At 39.4% G+C, this 18816-nt stretch overlaps 1 protein-coding gene across 1 annotated transcript in view; it reads right to left on the minus strand.

Annotated features, from left to right (window-relative positions):
* Positions 1 to 12912: 12912 nt before the first annotated feature.
* LOC139745455 (nicotinamidase-like) overlaps positions 12913 to 18816 on the minus strand; it is a 28616-nt gene continuing 22712 nt past the window's right edge. Inside the window, exons 6-8 of the mRNA XM_071655843.1 lie at positions 18687 to 18815; positions 16584 to 16895; positions 12913 to 15509 (exon numbers count right to left, since the gene is read on the minus strand). Of these exons, the coding sequence (XP_071511944.1) occupies positions 15276 to 15509; positions 16584 to 16895; positions 18687 to 18815 (675 nt within the window). The 3' untranslated portion in view covers positions 12913 to 15275. The remainder of the gene's footprint in view (positions 15510 to 16583; positions 16896 to 18686; position 18816) is intronic.

The raw sequence follows: 18816 nt of genomic DNA on the forward strand, positions 1-18816 counted from the left end.
TCGGGAACATCGCTGAATGTCACGCTTTGTTTTGTCAAATGCCAAAACTATGATTAACACTAAATTCTGACAGTAAAGCCACCATTTAAACTTACAAGTGCCATTCAAGGAGGAGTAAGCGAGAACATCAATAGATTATGGTTTCCTATTTATCTTATTTGACAAAATCAAATTTGTGACATTGCAATGTCCACTCAGAACACAGAAGACCAAGATTTAGGTACGGATACTTGCACACATAACATATTTAAGAGAAGAAAATATGTCATGCTCTGAAGGCTGGGGATAGGTCAGCTAATTTAAGTTCGGTGCAAAAATTGCGCCTGTGCATTTCCAGGTCATCAGTAGGCCTACTCGTCATCCGTTGTCTGCACTCGAACAAATTACTGTTGACACCCTTAACGCATTGGGCTATATTGACGCAGGATTGATATCATTATTTTGAAGACTACTGATACTATAACGATCTTTGTTTAATAACATAGCCTTTCTGTTTTGCTTGTTTGTTTTTATTCTGATGACATACACAGTTACAACACATTATAACATTATAAACAATCCCGATGCAAAGACGCATAGACAATACAAATATCACTGAAGTTGTACACATCGAAATTTCAATCGGATTTCATATTCAATGTTTCATGTTCAGATGGCACATGTTTCTCAGAACAGATATTTTTTTCTTTCACTAAATTGGGAGATCTTTCAGAAGTTCGAAAGACCAATATCATAACACTTTGAAACAACAAACTGTAACAGAGTGATCATTTCTAAACAGAGAGTAAATGGCACCTTTGGAAACATAAATTCATTAAAACTACGATTGAGATGACGTGGAAATGCTTGTACCTGCCAGCGATTCTGTCACCTCTCAAACTTTCACCGCTAGATGCTGACACTTCGATGCTATTTGAAGAGGGTAAAACGTGTTCCACACACCAAAGCGTTTCCTGCCATTCTGTGGCTGACACAATAGTCCCACTGATATTTTTGCTCTTGGAAATTGTCCTTCCCTCACTGGCATTGTTCTCCAATACAACTAACGTGAAACGATATTCATACTTTCGCCGCTCACTATACCTCACGCAACAGGTGAAATTGCCCTCGTTCTCAAATGCCACACCATCGATTCGAAGATTGCCGAAGTGGTCCAAACGAACATTGGTCGGTTTAACGACAGACACACTCCCCGAAGAATTCAAGGAAATCCCACCTGGGAGTGACCACCACAAAGGATCATGAATGGTACGACTAACAGGGCATGACAATATCAAGTCGTTGTCTTTGGCGTAGGCGTAGAGAGTGACGTCTTGGTCTGCACAAACTTCGGGAATGCACGCCAATTCGTCGAGACTCAAGGATTGCAAACTGCGTCCCTGAAGCACTACTGGCGAGGAGCAGTATGTCGTCTTTGAACCGCTTGGTATCCACAGCAGTAGGGACCGCAAACGACAGTCACACACCCACGGGTTTCCACTGCCATCGAAGACGCCGGTGCGAGGTGCACTGTTCAGCACTCTCCCGTCAACGGTCCGAAGCTCGTTGCGACTAATGTTGAGAAAAGTGATACGGTGAAAATGGGGGAAGGTCATGGGTTCCAGATTATTGAGTTTGTTCCCATCGAGGCAAAGAATGGACAATTCCAACAACTTAGAGCACAAATTGGGTGGCAGCCACTTTATTCTATTATCAGATAATTTCAATATTATTAAGTTGGAATAAACGTCGTCAGTGAGTATCTGTGATGGCACAGCCATCAACCTATTCTCCGACAAATCCAAACTTAATAGGTCTTGCCCATTAAAAGAAGGAAAGTTGATGGTAAACTTGTTACGTTTCAGAGACAGGTAGCGCAGGGTGGTAGCGTGCAACATGTTCAGAGAAGATGTCTGAGACCATCCATGGAGACCCAAGCAATTGTCCAAAGAAACCACGGTAAGTGACGGCAGTCCGTCAGTCATCTGTAGCTGGTTAAGTGACAGACGTGAATCAGATATACGCAGATTTGTCAAGCGTGAAGAATAGGAGAGCATCTGAAACGACATTTGCGTCAAAGGATTACCGGACAAGTCTAGCAGAATCAGATTGAGGCAAGGTGAAAAAAGAGAGGTCGGCAAGAATGTTATATTATTGTCGCTAAGGAAAATGAAATGGATATTTGTTAAACCGCCGAATACGTTACCCTCGAGTGAATATATTAGGTTTCCTGCCATATCTAAGGTCCGGAGGGAAATTGCGTCTAGGAAGAGTCCAGGCTCGAGGAATTCGATTGCGTTACATCTGAGATGAAGTGCCATCATTCTCTCGGAAACAGACAGGTTGCTTGTCGTTCTGATGTTGTTGTTCGAGAGTCCCGCTCTGTTCAGTGAATACAGGGCGGATCGTTCAATGTTACTGATGTGGTTACCATTCAAATGAAGTTGAACATCAGGAGGCAAGCCTGTCGGTAGTGAGGTGATGTTGTTCTTGTCTAATGATAAGTATCTGATGTTGGGAATACCAACGAGGTGTTCTTTGTTCAATTCAGAGATAATGTTGTCTTGCAAATACAATCGTGTCAGTCTAGGCAATGATAAGGAAGGCACCCAACATAAGTTGCAGCGTTCCAATGACAAACTTGCTAAGTTTGGCAAGCTTGAAAGAACGTGAAACGGCCCTGCGTCTTGAATGCTGTTCAGACTCAAATTCAACGTTAACAACTTAGGGCATCCTATCTGTGGGGTGCTCTGCAACATATTTCCCGACAAATCCAATAATCGCAAATTAGGAAAATTTCTAAATACATCGACGTGTATCGAACGAATCAAATTGTGCGACAAATCTAGGATAGTCAAATCTGGGTGATAGCCCGTCTCAGATAGTGTCTGCAATTTGTTATGACTTATGGTCAACCTGCTCAAATTAGTTGAATTTTCGAAATCATCGCGATTCCACGAAGAAACAATATTACAGTCCAAGGAAACTACACGAAGTCTAGGAAAGTTTCTCAAAAATGTTAAACTGCTGAATCGATTATTACGTGCCTGTAGAAAGACGACCCTGCCCTTTGTTGGAGAATCGACCTCAACGTTCTCAAGATCACAATAGTCGGCATATATGTACTTGACCATTTCCAGTCCGTTTAAAGTCATGTTTCTAATTGGATTGTTGGCGACATTAAGCACAACCGATTTAGGAAGGGTGTCCCTTGAAATTTCTAGAGAAGTTAACAGATTTTCCTTGAGGACCACACTCTCTAAGAACATTAGGCCCGGTGGAAACTCGGCACGAACAAGGCGGTTGTCTCTCAAATCTAGCGATTGAAGATTTCGTAGTTTAAATAGGCATTCTACTGTTAAGTGTCGTATCCTGTTAGATGTCAGATAGAGCTCCTTAAGCGAGGTTACGTTGCAAAGACCAGACAGTGACCCAAGTCTGTTCGAGCTGAGGTTAAGCTTCATCAAACTTGTCAGATTCAGAAAAGCTCGTGCGGAGATGCGCTTGATTCTGTTCTTGGCCAGCAACATGACTTGTAGATGCGTCATCGGCCCTAAATCGGGTATCCGTGTTATGGCGTTGCTGTCGAGATCCAGAACGATGAGGGCTGTGAGATCACTGAAGCTGGATTGTGTAAATACTTCAATTTCATTATAAGACAGATCGAGGTGTTTCACACCGGTGGATATTCTCGGGATTTCTGCGAACTGATTGCTTTGCATTTTAATGGTGACCATGCTCTTCACTTTGCTGGAGAGACGCATTCTCCAGTCATGGAACAAGTTATGGGCGACTTCCAAACGCTGAAGTCTTTCCAGCGGGATGAGCGAGGGCACAACCGAAAAGTGATTATTATTCAGGACTAGATGCGTAAGCGAGGTTGTGTGGTAGAATGCGGACGTTTCAATCCTACTAATCCTGTTGCTGGAGAGGTCGAGGACTTGCAAGAAATTGAAGCACACGAAGTCATCGGCGCGTATGACGGTGAGAAGATTCATTCCGAGATCGAGTCGGAGAGCGTGGCACTCGAGATCGTCGGGAACCTTTCGGAGATTCAACGACCAGCAGTCGACAGTCTGACCAGCAAAGGAACAGGGTGAACCACATGTCCGCGTGGTGGCGGTGAGAGCAGTTAGAATGAAGAGCAGACACAACATGTTAACTACCGAATTCGTTCAGGGGAAAATTGACTAAGATATCGCAGTACTACGACGCCGTTTCTGATTGAAACCTAATGTCAGTGCAAGCCTCGATTAACCACCTAGGGCCTACCTGAAAAGTCGGATGGCGCGGGAAAGTTGTGATAGTTTTTTTATTGATCTTTTTGACCTCGTGTTCACTGTACTCTGAAATATACCAACTATGATTCAAATAGAAGTTTTTATCCGTGGTAGTAGCCTATTATACGCAGCCTCATCAAATCTATCTCAGAGAAAAATCATTATTTCATTATGCAGCATATCATGTCCCTACACCCTACGCATTTCATTATCTTTATGTATATTTTACAATGACTCTCATTTCCTGTTTATCTAGGCTGCCTTAAGTGTATAGATGTCCATCAGTAGGCCTACTTCCCCTTAAGGCTTAATCAGTTATAACAATACGGATTGCCTCGCCGATTTTGCCATCGCGTGTGAGGCGTCAAATGCAGACAATGTGAAGAACGCTCCATAAAATTGATAATCTTAACGCGTATGTAATCTGTTGTAGTCTCCCATGAGCTTCATTATTTTGTTTGTTTGTTCGTTTTTAATCAAGGCGGTTGTTTGCGCTTTCGTGAGTTACAAACTAGCTCATCGCGTGACGAAGATCCTGGAGCTCCATGACTTATACGAGGAATTCTGTCGTCATGGTATCTTCCTATAATGAAAAATAATTGTATGAGGCAGTGTAGCCATTAACGTTTTTGTCATTGTTCATTCATCGTCAGAATTCCATAAAGTGCTTTGATAACTGCGTATGAAGTATGCATCTACGGTGTTGACATGCAGTTGCCAATGATCGATATTTACGGGAACAAAATATCTGAGATGTCTGAAATTGTGTTTCTCTGTCATGATTTTCTAATTGGTGGAAAAAGGGGCGTAATGAACATAGTTTAGTTATTGCATCTTTTCCTTTAAACTTCAATGCACACGTATTGGAAAATTTACGGCACAAGCGATACAACCGAGTTTTTTGTTTGTTTGTTTGTTTTGTTTTGTTTTTGGCCGCGATCATAATCTAAGAGTAGGGCTATTGTAAGAACGAACCTGGAAAGGCTAGAAATGTCGCTACATGGCGACTGGTAAGCCTCCGCCATATCACATTATTCTCCAAATACACATATGTCTTCAGTACAGTATAATCATTGCCCATGTGAGACGACAATTTCATGTAATGATTTGCGAATAATTATCATTTGGTAATTATACACTAATTTTCATGACAATACATTGATCCACTTTCCATGTCAAACAACTGAAAATTTGGACTTTTTAAATGGCCTAACCCCCCCCCCCCCTAAGATTTCCCTATCTATAATCACTGTGCGGTAATAGGACCCTATATACCAAGTTTAATTACACTATAAGCATATATGGCATTCATTAATTCATAGCTAGGTTATGCGGAGAAAATAGTGTAATTTCAGCATAAAAATAAAAATTTAGCATATCAAACTGACCTTTGACCTTTGACCCATAACCCAACACTTCTAAAGAGAATGAATGTCAGGCAATGAAATGTGTACTAATTTTCATGAAGACACTTGAGACACTTCCGAGATGTGGAGGAAAAAAACGAAATTTTCGCATTTTCACTTGACCTCTGACTTATGACCCAAAACTTTCTCTATAGAACCTTATTCTGGTAATGAGAATGTATTCATAGAGAAATTGTGTAGCATTTATTTTGATCTCGATCTATATGACCTTTGACCTTGAGCGCGTGCGCCCAAAAGTTGATAGGCACAGCTTTGTCCTTTATTATACTGAGTTATCTATACACAGCACTGTCGCTGTGCACAAGTGGCGCACGGAGACGCCTAGACAGAAAGATCCGTCTGTCCGGAGGACTCTTTTATATTTTGCCATTAACGCTGTCCTCCGTAGACACGGAGGGGATCCGTGAAGCCAGACGTAGTCTCCGCGGAACATTCCCCGACGGACAGATACAGACCGATCTTTCGGTCAAGGAGACGCCATGCGGAGCACGGCGTCTGGTTGGGCTAATACTGAGTATACATATACTATAATAGTTATGTTTCGTTTGGATATTAATGTCCACAAAATCAACTACGGACGGACAGAAAGACGGACAGGCGGATAGAGGACAGGCAACGGCCGGACAACCCAAAAACATAATGCCTCCGGCGTAAATTCGTGGCACAGGTATACAAAAAGCAAAGCAAACAAAAGAAAAAAAAAAAACAACAACAACTTGTGAATCACACCACCAGATCACACTCGAGTTCTTGGAATTGTTTTCCTGAAAATACATAAAATATGTGTATATAGTACAAATTGTATGTCTTTGTCGACTTCCATACGAGTAATTGGCTCAAAGCATAACATTTATTGGGACAAAGATGTAGGCATTAAGCACATTTTCACTGTTCACATAGGTAAAAGGGACTACAATACTGGTTGAGGTGAGGATTCAGCTTCTAACATTTTGCGAGATATCTCATTGAGAAACGACTCTATGAAATGTTTAAGAGCATACGATTCTAAGGGGAATCAAAAGTTTATTGGATGAAAATCGGTTTTGAAATGACTGAGATATCTAAAAACAAGGTAAACAAAGAGATCCTAGGAAAAGTTGTGGCCTGTCAATTTTATTAGGATCAATTTTTTGATATCTCGGCCATTTCAACACCAACAATTTTCATTAAGTAAACGTTGAATCCTTCTTGAAATTACATGCTCTTTCACATTCCATAAGAGGTTTCTTATTATCTCACCCAAAAAAAAAAATGTTTTAAACCTGACGTTAGGTCTCGACCAAAACTATATGATCCCTATAACTTGATAGACAGGAGTTACTTCAAAAACTAAATGACAAGGCACAGGTTGGAGCGTATGCCCTTTTCTAGCCTTGCAACTTTGATCTTGTTAAAAAAAATACATGTGCTGAATTTGTAATCCTGCATGTGGTCTATGTGTCATAGTATTCAATATGATAGCACATTGAGATACATGTATAGTGGTCAAAATAACATAGGAAATGCTGTATGATCCTGACGCCCTGAAACAAGGGAGGGAAGAACATAGAGGGCGCACTTCTCCTTGTATGGACAGGGCACCAGCCTGGTTCATTAGTTTTGAAATAAAATATATGACTTATATCGTATCCAGGCAATTACCCCCAGAGGGCAATTACCCCCGGCTAAATACTGGTTAGTGGCAAAGTTAGAGTAAAAATTAGGGTTAGGGTTAGGTTTAGGGTTACGAGTTTGGGTTAGGGTCACGATTAGGTTCAGGATTAGGGCCAGGGGAAGGGTCTGGGGTAATTGCCAAGGGAGTAATTGTCCTAGACCCATATTTACATTCATTTACACATATACAAGCTTGTCAACAAACACACTTTACAGAATGTATTTCAATTAGTATTTACTTTGGTGGTTTCTTCTGTTGTTGTTGCTGTCATTGTTGTTGTTGTTGGTGGTGGTACTGAAGTTGAGTATGTGTGCATGCAACTATAAAAAAAATACATCACCATTTTGCCAGCAACCTACAAAATCCCTTGATTACAATATCGAACAATCATCACAATCACTTACAGAGCAGACTCTAGAATACACAGCAGGTAAGTGACAAAAACAGAAGACACAGATATTGTTGCAAGTTTACACATCGAACGTCCAGCTTTTATACAGTACATCATATTCACAAGGCACTTGAGCTGACATAATTTTTTTTTTCTTGTACCAACTTTGGGGATGAGTAAATTCAACCAGTGAATGGTTACTATCGAACCAATAGGCCTACTTCCCTGCTTTGTAATAAGCTACAGAGTACAATCTACAAACGGTGTTATTCCAGACTACATGATTTTATGCGCAAATTGTTACTGAGGCACAAGGGATAACACAGATATGGGTACATTCTCTCTCAAATATCTGAGCCACAAGTTGTCTCTAACTTGAGCTGGGGTGTTTCAAAAATAATTTATGTTGATATTGTAATAAGCTACAGAGTACAATCTATAAACGGTGTTACTCCATACTACATGATTTATTCGCAAATTGTTACTGAGGCACAAAGGATAACACAGATATGGGTACATTCTCTCACAAATATCTGAGCCTTTAGTTGTTTCTAACTTGAGCTGGGGTGTTTCAAAAATAATTTAAGTTAATCTTAACGTTAAGATCAAGTTCAAATTATAGTACGCCATTGATTTCCCCATTCATTTTACATAACATTTTCAGAATTCATTTGAAATTACCCTGAAATTTACAGAAAATGCCTCTGTCCATATGTTTATTTTGTACATTAATGGCTGCGTGCAAAAGTCTCCAATATTTTAATTTTGAAAGTTAGAATACTATTGAAGACAGACACAGCATACCATAATTTCAAAGTTGATTTAACTTTTAAGATTGACTTCAATTCTTTGTGAACCTGCTCTCACAAAATTTGTGAAATTAAAATGCATACAAACATGTCTGACTTTATAGTATGTGGATTAGGAAACCATCACAGAGACATTGCATTATGAGACCACTCTTCAATAAAGTTTTCTTTGAATAACCATCCAAAGCAGGTATTAATTAACAGTGTACATCATCATCGCGCCATTATTGTTGTTGCTTTCCATTTTTCTTAACAATCAGGCCATAATTACAGTTATCATACACACCTACATCATAACTGACCAAGTTTATTGCTTCAAATATAAATGCCATGCAATTCTGCTATAAGAGGCTCTCCTTGCTCTTGTTACACAAAGCTGCAGTTCACACAGTGATGATAAAAGAAATAAAGAAAGTAACTCATTAGCAAGACAAGCTGCCTTAAATATAGCTTTGTTTCAACATGATATGAATAACATAAGACACAAGTCATTTTCCATGACATCAAGCTTGCAGTACACGAGCTGCTTACAAGATTTAGGGTAGCGTGCCGCTCTGTGCATAATGTACTCATCGAAAGAATATCTACCCAAACAGCATCTGTGTGGATTCAGAGAATACAATAATATTAGTACACAGAAACACATCAGTAGAGCTTGAAGAAAATCGGCTGATACATTCAATGGTTATAAATTTCTATGGTGTTGATTGAATCCATATGTTCCCATTGCTGGATAAAAAGCCTACAATACTGTATGTCCCCCAAAACATTACAATGGAACTCTCTGCAATGATAACTTTAAAAATAGTGAATTAATCCATACACAATTTCAGGGTATGAAACTATAACTTATTACCCACGAGTTGCAGAAATTCCCATCCGATTTGCTTCAGTGGTCAAAGAGAAATGAGGATCTTTGTAGAGCATGTCAGGAATCCCTTCCCTCCAAGTTCTGCCCATTGTGTTCCAACATTGCAGTTCCAAAAGCATCCAAATGCTAAACGTAGAAGAATCACATCCACAACATGCTTCACACATTTCTCTGTGACCACGTAACTAAATTAAATGGGGTTTTCTGCAAAATATAGGTAAGATGTCATATTTTTAGACCCTGAAAAAGCATTCAGACAGTTTAATTATATTGGAAGTTATCAATGCAAAAATCCAATTGTATCTTCTTCTTTTTTTTTGGGGGGGGGGGGGAACATACTGTACTTCCTCACCTGACAGCAACGGAATGCTAGAAATTTGACCCATTCTGTATGAGAACCTGGTGGCCTGCATATTAAGTCTATGGGCATTTCAGAATTCAGTATGGAACGGGTTAATATCAACAAAATTACACACATTTTCAGTTTTTCCATTGTAATGAAAGACCATTTGACCTACATCCCAAGGCAGGAGAAACTCTGAGTGCTTTTCTAGTTTTTGACACGGTCAATGCATTCCAGTGGTTTATGACACAAGATGTACTGTATAAGCTGTTATTTGCAGGTACAGAATTAAGAGGCCACAGATCTTTTCGCAAGATGTCGTTTTCTCAAATTGACACGGACAATATCTTAAATGCATTGTTACCCTAGCACATGGTGACATTTCTGTGTGTTGTTAAAATCGCGATCTAATTATGATTCGCGAAATTCGCGAAAATAACAGCTTATAATAATAATAATATGAAATATTTATTTAGCGCTTAATACAACACGTTTCGAAGCGCTTTACAATGCTAAACAACCAAGTATACAGTAATACGAAGAGCCTCATTATAACAAAAACCTAAAAGCAGGACAAATTGCTTTGTTATACCAGGTTCTTTACTATACCAGGGTACACAAACAGAGCAATATAAAGAGGTGGGACCTGCATAATCACCTGCCTAGCTATAAAATAATATAGTTTTGTCTTATCTGACATCTAGTTTTATAGTCAGGTTCCACTTTACCATAATTAAAAGGGATTCTACACACAGACACAGACAGTGCGATCGCGATGAAAATTGGAACACACATTGCCTATGATGTAATCTAAAGTAAGATGAAGTTAATTTTTCAAAAAATTATCATTTGTGCTAAATTATGCTAATTTATGCATAATGATGCATGAAATCAGACAATTTGGTATACCAGTAAATCACTGAATAAAGCTCAAAACAGGCTTATTTTTTGTGTAAATATTCTTTTTAGTGTCCTTAGCAAATTTAAGAGAAAAATAATTGTGGCATCAGAAAAATTTCTTAAGTATTTTATTGTTTTTTTAATTTCTTATGTATTTCTTTTTTTCACCTGTATGTTTTTCATTGTTTTTTTCCGATGAAATATGTCCGTGACATTGTTCCGAACAAGAAAATATATTAATTGATTTTAATCTATAAAACCCCAAAATAATCATGCTTTTATGAAATTTGCCTGTAAGCACATTTTGCATTGAAATTGTACACAAATTCACGTTTTTGAGCAATTTTTGGTCTGACATGCACGTACATATTTACGCGCAACTTCGGAACCGCGTGCCCGGGCATCACAAATTTGGTGTCAAAAGATGGGGAGACTCGACAGAAAAAAAGTCATGAAACATCGCTATAATAGCTTTTCGCGATAACGATACATCGCGCGGAACGTCGAGGGGGGGGGGGCGCCTCGGAGGCCCCCCACGTACATATTTACGTGCAACTTCGGAACCGTGTGCCCGGGCATCGCAAATTTGGTGTCAAAAGATGGGGAGACTCGAAAGAAAAAAGTCATGAAACATCGCTATGATAGCTCTCCCGCCCTCGAAATGTCGAGGGCGGGGGGGTTGGGGCCTCGGAGCCCCCCCGGCCTAGTTAGGGTTAAAGAATGCATCCAATTACAATAATAGTCTGAGAACTCAAGGAATGAAACAGTAAACCAACACATACCAGGATGGGCTGTGAATTTTCTTCAAAATTTGTCTCCCTCTACAAATGGAATTTGTAAGATCGCAGCTGCTGATCTATTATTCGACAAACATGTCAAAAAAAGGAACCAAGGGATTCCAAACTGTCATCTACTGCTTTCCGAGCAGCGACACTACCACCAGGCTATCCCTTTTTCTGACATGTTTGTTAAATTATTAATCAGCAGACAAATTGGAGAAAATTCACAGCTCAACCTTCACCCCTCTGCTTAATATTCTCTCGATTTCACCTGCCAGGATACTTCATGATTTTTCAATAACTGGACTATGAAACATTGCCATAAATTCATCATTTTTAGAAAACTTTGAGAGAGCAATGTCTGTGATTAAATAGTAATGAACACAATATTAAATCATTATCTGAACATTTACAAAGGCACTATCTTGAATCTACACATGCTACATTGCACAAGCAATCACGTCCAATTTCTATCCTTGTTGTCTTTGGTAGATTTAAATGGCAACTCAAAAAGCAAAGGCGGCAGCGTTTTCCTAGCTTTTATGTTTGATAAATCTGAATGGCATCTGTTTGGAATGATTTAAAAAAAAGTAAGTTAACAAACAACAACAACAACAAAAAGCTGTGCTGAGGGTTGAATTCTACATTCCAAATCTATCCAAGTACAAAGCAAGGTGAAGTGCATACTAAAATACAAGCACTATTCAATTCCTTGGGTATCACCCTACCTCCCTTTCATAATCCCCTAAAACAACCATACAAACTTTGGGAGGCAATATATTTGTTTGAACTGGTTTATACTTTCCTAAAGCCATGGACAATGTTAACTCTCTCTCTCTCTCTCTCTCTCTATATATATATATATATATATATATAATATGTCTCTCTCTCACACATTATTCTACTGCCACAATAACAATGAGGCTACCTCTCAAGGCACAGACAGACTACTATGACATGAGAAACAGTCGAAGCACGAAACTTTCGAGAATTGGAGCCAATGGCCTTTTTTTGCAACATGCCACTGGCATTCAGGGCATTGTGTAGACTAAAAATTTTGCGTGCAGTTTACTTTCACAAATCTTGGCTCCTCGCCAAGTTTGCAAAAAGTTTCATGCGCATGAAAATTTCTGGTTTTCCAGTTAATACTCCTTGCTGTGCCTGAAGACCATGTCATCAATCTGTGTTAAAAAAAAAAGAGCACTTACAAAATCCAGTCTCTCTATATATGCAGGACAGCAGGGCTCTCACTGGGAACAACTTGTTATTAAATGTAACAACAATGAACTAACCTGACTTGGAATGCAATCGTGAGGAATGATTGTTCAATTTCCACGCATTTCTCTTGAAGCGAGACACTTGAAGAAACAAGACACATGTGATTCCCCAATTCCCCTTCCCCCTTCTCATCCCCCCCCCAAAAAAAAATGTGGTGACTTCCAGGAGATTCAATCAAAGACACTAGCTGCTCCTATGTGCAATGGGTTAAACAACAACAACAAATAAACCATAAACCCCCCCCCAAAAAAAAAAAAAAAATAGACAAAACAAAGTAGAACAAACAAAAAAGACATCAGCATAATACCAATGCTAAAAATTTTATGATTTTTACAGGAGAGCATGAATGGTGATGACAACAAAGCAAGCTGCTGCGAGATTTAAAAAAAGAAAGCACCCCGGTGGCATGATAACTTACATGGATGAAAGTGGGCCTCAAGTCTGTCGGTGCCAACTACAACTGGCTCATAAACAACTTCAATGACAGCCTACTTTGGTGGTACTGAGGTGGTTAATCTAAATCATATCATCTATTTGCAGATAGCACATACGTGGCTGAAGAACACTGTAATACAGTACTACCTGAAGTTGAACTTGATTATGTAATAGGCCTGTGTATGTATGGCATTACCTTCTTCTCATCATGCTTGGCATCACAGTGTACTCTCCTTGCACACTTCATATTCAAAGGCTATTAATTCATCTTATTTTGTAAGAAAATCTCCAAACTATTTCACTAACAATTCCTGAGGTCCAAGTCCCAACAGCACATTCACTTTTTTTTTCTTGACAGGTAATCAGCTGCAATTTTGCCAACATTTGCACAACCACACCATTCTACACACGGCACACAAGTACAATATATACATGCAGTCACAGCGACTAGCATGATGATAGGTTGCATTTGATAATTACAAAAAGCATAAAAAACTATAGCAGTTCAGTGGATTCTTTGATGTTGACTGCTCACATACGGGACACAGACTCGGTACAGTCTTGTCATTGTTTAGCATATAAAAACTGCCTTACGGTATATCATTGCTGAGTTAGACCGTGGATATCATTTTTCCCTGGCAGAATAAAATATGTCCATACTCATCATCTCTGTTGAATTCAATACACTTTATCCTGTTCAATAATGCTGCCATGTCAAATTCATGTCAGGCCCCACTATATACAAGACTTTTGTCACAGTAAATGAACAAATACAGCAATTTCCATGGCAACAAGCAGAAATCCTGGAGGGCTGATTAGCTATTGCTATGAGTGTTGCATGTTAGGGAGTGTGGTGTGGAGTGTGACCCAATCTTTCTTTCATTCATCTTGTCTTTCATTAGTGGAATCATGTTGTGACTATGCAACAGAAGTACCCAAAGAATTTATTCCACAAGTGTGCGTGTGCCGCTTTTCTTTTACAGTATACGCCAAATATTTTGTGAGGTTTTCATTTTCGCGAATTTTGCGAGTCAGGTGCTATTCGCGAAATCAAAGACACGCGAAAATATTGACTCTGATCGCGATGTGAATGTGATGTACGCGTATACACTTTTCCATTCAGTGCAGGACTCCACAATCGCAAATGTAACCACTCGCAAAATTATCGGAAATTCCCGATTCGCAAAAATTTAGACTCACGAAATATATGGCATATACAGTATTTCATATCAAAATCTCCTCTTTTAAAATGTTGCAAAATGATTAGCGAGATCTGACTTATTCAGGCACATACATGTACATACAAATATTCCTCCATAATACCTTGATTATGTTGTACTATGTTATGCTTTAAAGAGAGTTTAAATGAGATTTACTAGCTTCATAGAGTTCATATATATATAATATATTATTGTAATTGGTCAAAATGTTTCCAGCAACAATATAAATCAATAGCTTCCAACATGAACATCATCATAATCTTGTATGTATATATACACATATAAGCGGCGCTTCATTTCAAAGTACTGATTATATTAAAATAAAAATGCACATTAATATTTGCTCTCAAAGCCCTTTGTAGCAGGCTTAAAGCTTAAGACACACAAGGCAAACATATACAATAGCAAATTTCTATTTCACTGAATGATACAATTACATGAATTTACACATAATCAATAAATGCCAGAACTTAAACTAGTGTGATCTATAATGCATATGTATTTGCAATAATATGTAACATTTTGACTGACATATTAGACAATGATCACAATTCATGTCCAGCTGGATGGGGAAGAAAGCTGAATAGGTGCATAATACTTGATGATTAGAGCACGAAATAAAATAAAGAGCACAATCAAAGCAGTGGAGATTTCATGAGATAAGGAATACTTCCACACAAAAAAATCACTTGCCTCATTATCAATCACACAATGTTTATTTCTACCTGTTGGAAAAAAAAAAATCTGAGGCTAAGACAGGCATGAATTGATTTTGGCAACCTTCCGCAGCATTCTTCATCAATTGCAATTTGCTAGGGAAGGCAGGATCTCTGTATCAGCATTGAAACCCTCTAACGATGGACATCTGGCACCAATCCAACACTCCAGGCGAGTCTGATCTGGCGCCGATCAAAAATCCAGGAGACTGACATTGCTGTCGAAGCCATTCACCGCCAGGGCCGGCTCCTTGAGATGAGCTGCCGTTGACGAGGAGTCCAACGGTCGCGCCTGGTTGCCTTGCATGTCGTCCTCCGCGCCTGCCGCCAGTTTCTCCTTCGCTTTTCTCCTCGCCTCGGCCACGTTACTCGCCGCCTTCAGCGCCATGACGGGTAGTCTCGTGGAGGCTGTTACCATGCCATTGACCTGCAGCATTTAATCGTGACGCCATTATAGGTCTCCTCTCAAGGCACAATCAGAAAGCTTTGAAAAATTGCTGACGCCTGCTGCAGATGCATTCATTATCATGAAAAGTGGCATGATGCTGTTAATACCAATTGGTGACCTACACATAACAGGTACAAGGAACCTTTAACTTACAAGGATGTACGGATGTATGGGGGCTGCTGAACACTTCAATGCATTTTGATCTGCTGTTTGGAAAAAGGAGATAATTTTTTTTCCCCTCAACTCTCTCACAAGCAGGATAGTCATTGTCTTTTTCTAGGGCAAAGCACATTGCCCTCTGTTAAAGCTGTGAGACATTCACACACAAATCACTGGAAAAATGCTTAAGTGTCAATATGACTTCCCCTCTGACAAAAAGTGGTATTTCCCTTTAGGGAGAACGCTCAGAAGAAGTTACTTAGATGTGTGCATGAGCATTAGCACACAAAACAGGCACATAATGAGATCATGCTCGACTGCCCATGAAGAGCAAGAAAATAATAGTGAAGATATCGACAGGGTTTGACGGTGGCATAAATCCCAGTTCTTTTCTTACTCCTACAGACCAGTACAGTAAGCTAGTTCGTAATTAGCTCATGTGCACATTTTGACAATTTTTTTTTTCTCAGTTGGTTAAGCACTTCAGTCATTGTCCAAGTGATGACGCATGACCTTGCCCAGCATAACAATTTATGGAATTTATGTTCAAAGAAAGAATTAACCTACGTAGACCAGGCAACTAGAACGGCCCTTCAGTTTTACACTTGGGAGAGCATCCATTTCACTGTTTTGTATGGAATGCATTGAAAACAAATTCTGTATCTATACTGCTAAATACCAGGTTTGCTGTTGGATGGATTTGCTGGCAAGCATCATTTATACAGATACATGAATATTGAAATCAATAAATAACAGATGCATACATCAGTGAATTTAACATGGAACATGCCTGTTATTGACCTTTTTCTGAATTTATCAGGCTTTAATATATGCCACCAAAGTCAGAGAATGATGCAGCTATTACTAAAATTGTCTAATAAGTGACATACTTACTTTGGAAGAGGGAATAAACAAACAGCCTGAGCCCTGCATGTCCTTCTTTGCTTTTTCACAACTTTCAGGCGTGAGTCCCTTGGTGGCGTCCTCTACCACGAACGTTCGAAAACCCAGCTGTGTCGCATCGATTGCCGAATGCCTCACGCACACGTCATAGGCCAGGCCGCATACGTAGACGTCGGTGATGCGCCGCGAGCACAGCTCTTGCGTGAGGGAGGTCTGGGACACTCGGTTGTTGTCAAAAAATGCCGAGTAGCTGTCGATATCGGGATTGGTGCCTTTGAAGATGTTGGTGTGGTTTTCTGCAATCTGTCAACAATGTGTACAAAAAGTGTAAAGTGTCCTCAAATTGATACACACCTATTTTCCATGTCACTAAGGTGTCTTGGAAGTATTGTAAAAAGAAGTTGCAAAAAATAATCTAAGGTGTCCTGCTGATTGGTCACAAACATAAATTATATTCAAGTCAAACTGAAATACAGTAATTCCATATCTTGAATTCTACCATGAATATGAATCTACACTAGGTTTGCTTTTATATTAATAAGGAGTAGCTCAATCCAAATACAAATCCAACAACTGGTAAAACATGGATTAATTCTCTATGAAGACCAAGAAGACTACATACCCTCCTTTCCTGTCTTACACATCCCATTAACTTTGCCGAGGCCCATGTAAGTCTACGTTTGGTTAACCTTACTGAGAAATTGGCAGTTTGCAAAGTTTGGAAAAGTTTTCACAGCAGTACCTTGCATTGCTTCTTTCGGGGTCCTAAAAACCATATAAATTTTTGTATCAGCGATTGGTGGTATCTTGTTATCTATGTTTGGTTTTTGAATAAATTGACATTCATTCATTCATTCATTCAGTCGGTGGAGCATGAAGTATGGCCACAAGTGTTGAACATGATCTGTGGCACATGCATGTTGTCTTTTCACACCAAAAATCTATGCATTGCCACACCACAAATCCAGGCATTGCTGCTCCACAGAACACCTCATCGTGACTTGCTGACGATATCTTGTCACCGATGGATGGACAAAATTTTCTCTCGAGATTTCGCAAGATACTCACTGCATCTCATTAACCAGTGGTGGATCCAGGGAGGACCGCACCGGGCATACGCCGCCTTTTACTTTTCTTTGAAACAAAAGAAATGAAAAGAAAAAAATGGGGGAGGGTTGTGTGCGCCCAACCTTTAATTTTGTAAACACGGCCCCTCTTCACAGAATTCCTGGATCCGCCCCTGTTAACCCTATTTGAACTGGGCTATTTGAGACCAAGTTTTCACAAGGGGGGGTCAATTTGACCGCCCCTTCAGATCTCGGCCACCAAGTGCGCAATCGCCGCAAAATTTTGCCTGAAGATAGAGCTGGATGTCAACTACAAGACTGCATAGTCATACAACAGAAAATGTTGGCTTTCTATCTTTAGTAAATTAATTATGCAAATTTATGCATGAAATAATATTTTCACCTATAACTCCATTAAAAAGACTGAATGATTACTAAATTTTTGCGTCAGAGTTTCTCAAGACACATATTTCTTGTAAAAAAAATCACAATCAAAACAAGTTTCTTTTGTTTTTATTGTTTAGTTGATTTCTTATGTATTTTATTGTTTTTCAACTTCTTGTTTTCTATTGTTTTTGCCAAAATTTGTTGCAAGCACTTTTTCAAGCTGATCTACATTAGAATTGATTAATTTTAATGTTAAAAGTTGAAATAATCTAATTTATATCAATTCAACAAAAAACCACAATTTGTATTGGATTTGCACACAATATGAATTTGAGCTGTTTTCGGGTTTACATGCATATATGTAAAACATTACGTAACTTCAGAACGGTGAACCTGGAATGTCGCAAATTTGGTCTCAAAATATGCATGAGACTTCAATAAAAAAAAATAATGAAACGATTGCAGCAAAATCTTTGCACGTTGCGGAATCGTAGCGCGAAATGTCGAGGGAGGGGGTCAATTTGACCCCCCCCAGTCAGAATAGGGTTAACCCACGACCCCTCTCACTTCGCTTTGGGATGAAACATTTGTCAAATGGCCAACTGCCATGCCAGCTGATAGAAAAGGCAAGGAACATTACCTGCAGATCATTGTGTAATCTTGCACCGGGTGAGTTCTGCACACAATGAGCAGGCCACAGTGTCTGCTCAGCCTTCGGGGGCCCAACAAAGATGACGGTGTCAAACACCTTTGCCTCTTCTTTTTTGATC

Source organism: Diadema antillarum, unplaced genomic scaffold, assembly GCF_040938485.1.
Source record: "Diadema antillarum isolate AM-2024a unplaced genomic scaffold, OU_Dant_1.0 seq00001268_RagTag, whole genome shotgun sequence".
Lineage (NCBI taxonomy): Eukaryota > Metazoa > Echinodermata > Echinoidea > Diadematoida > Diadematidae > Diadema > Diadema antillarum.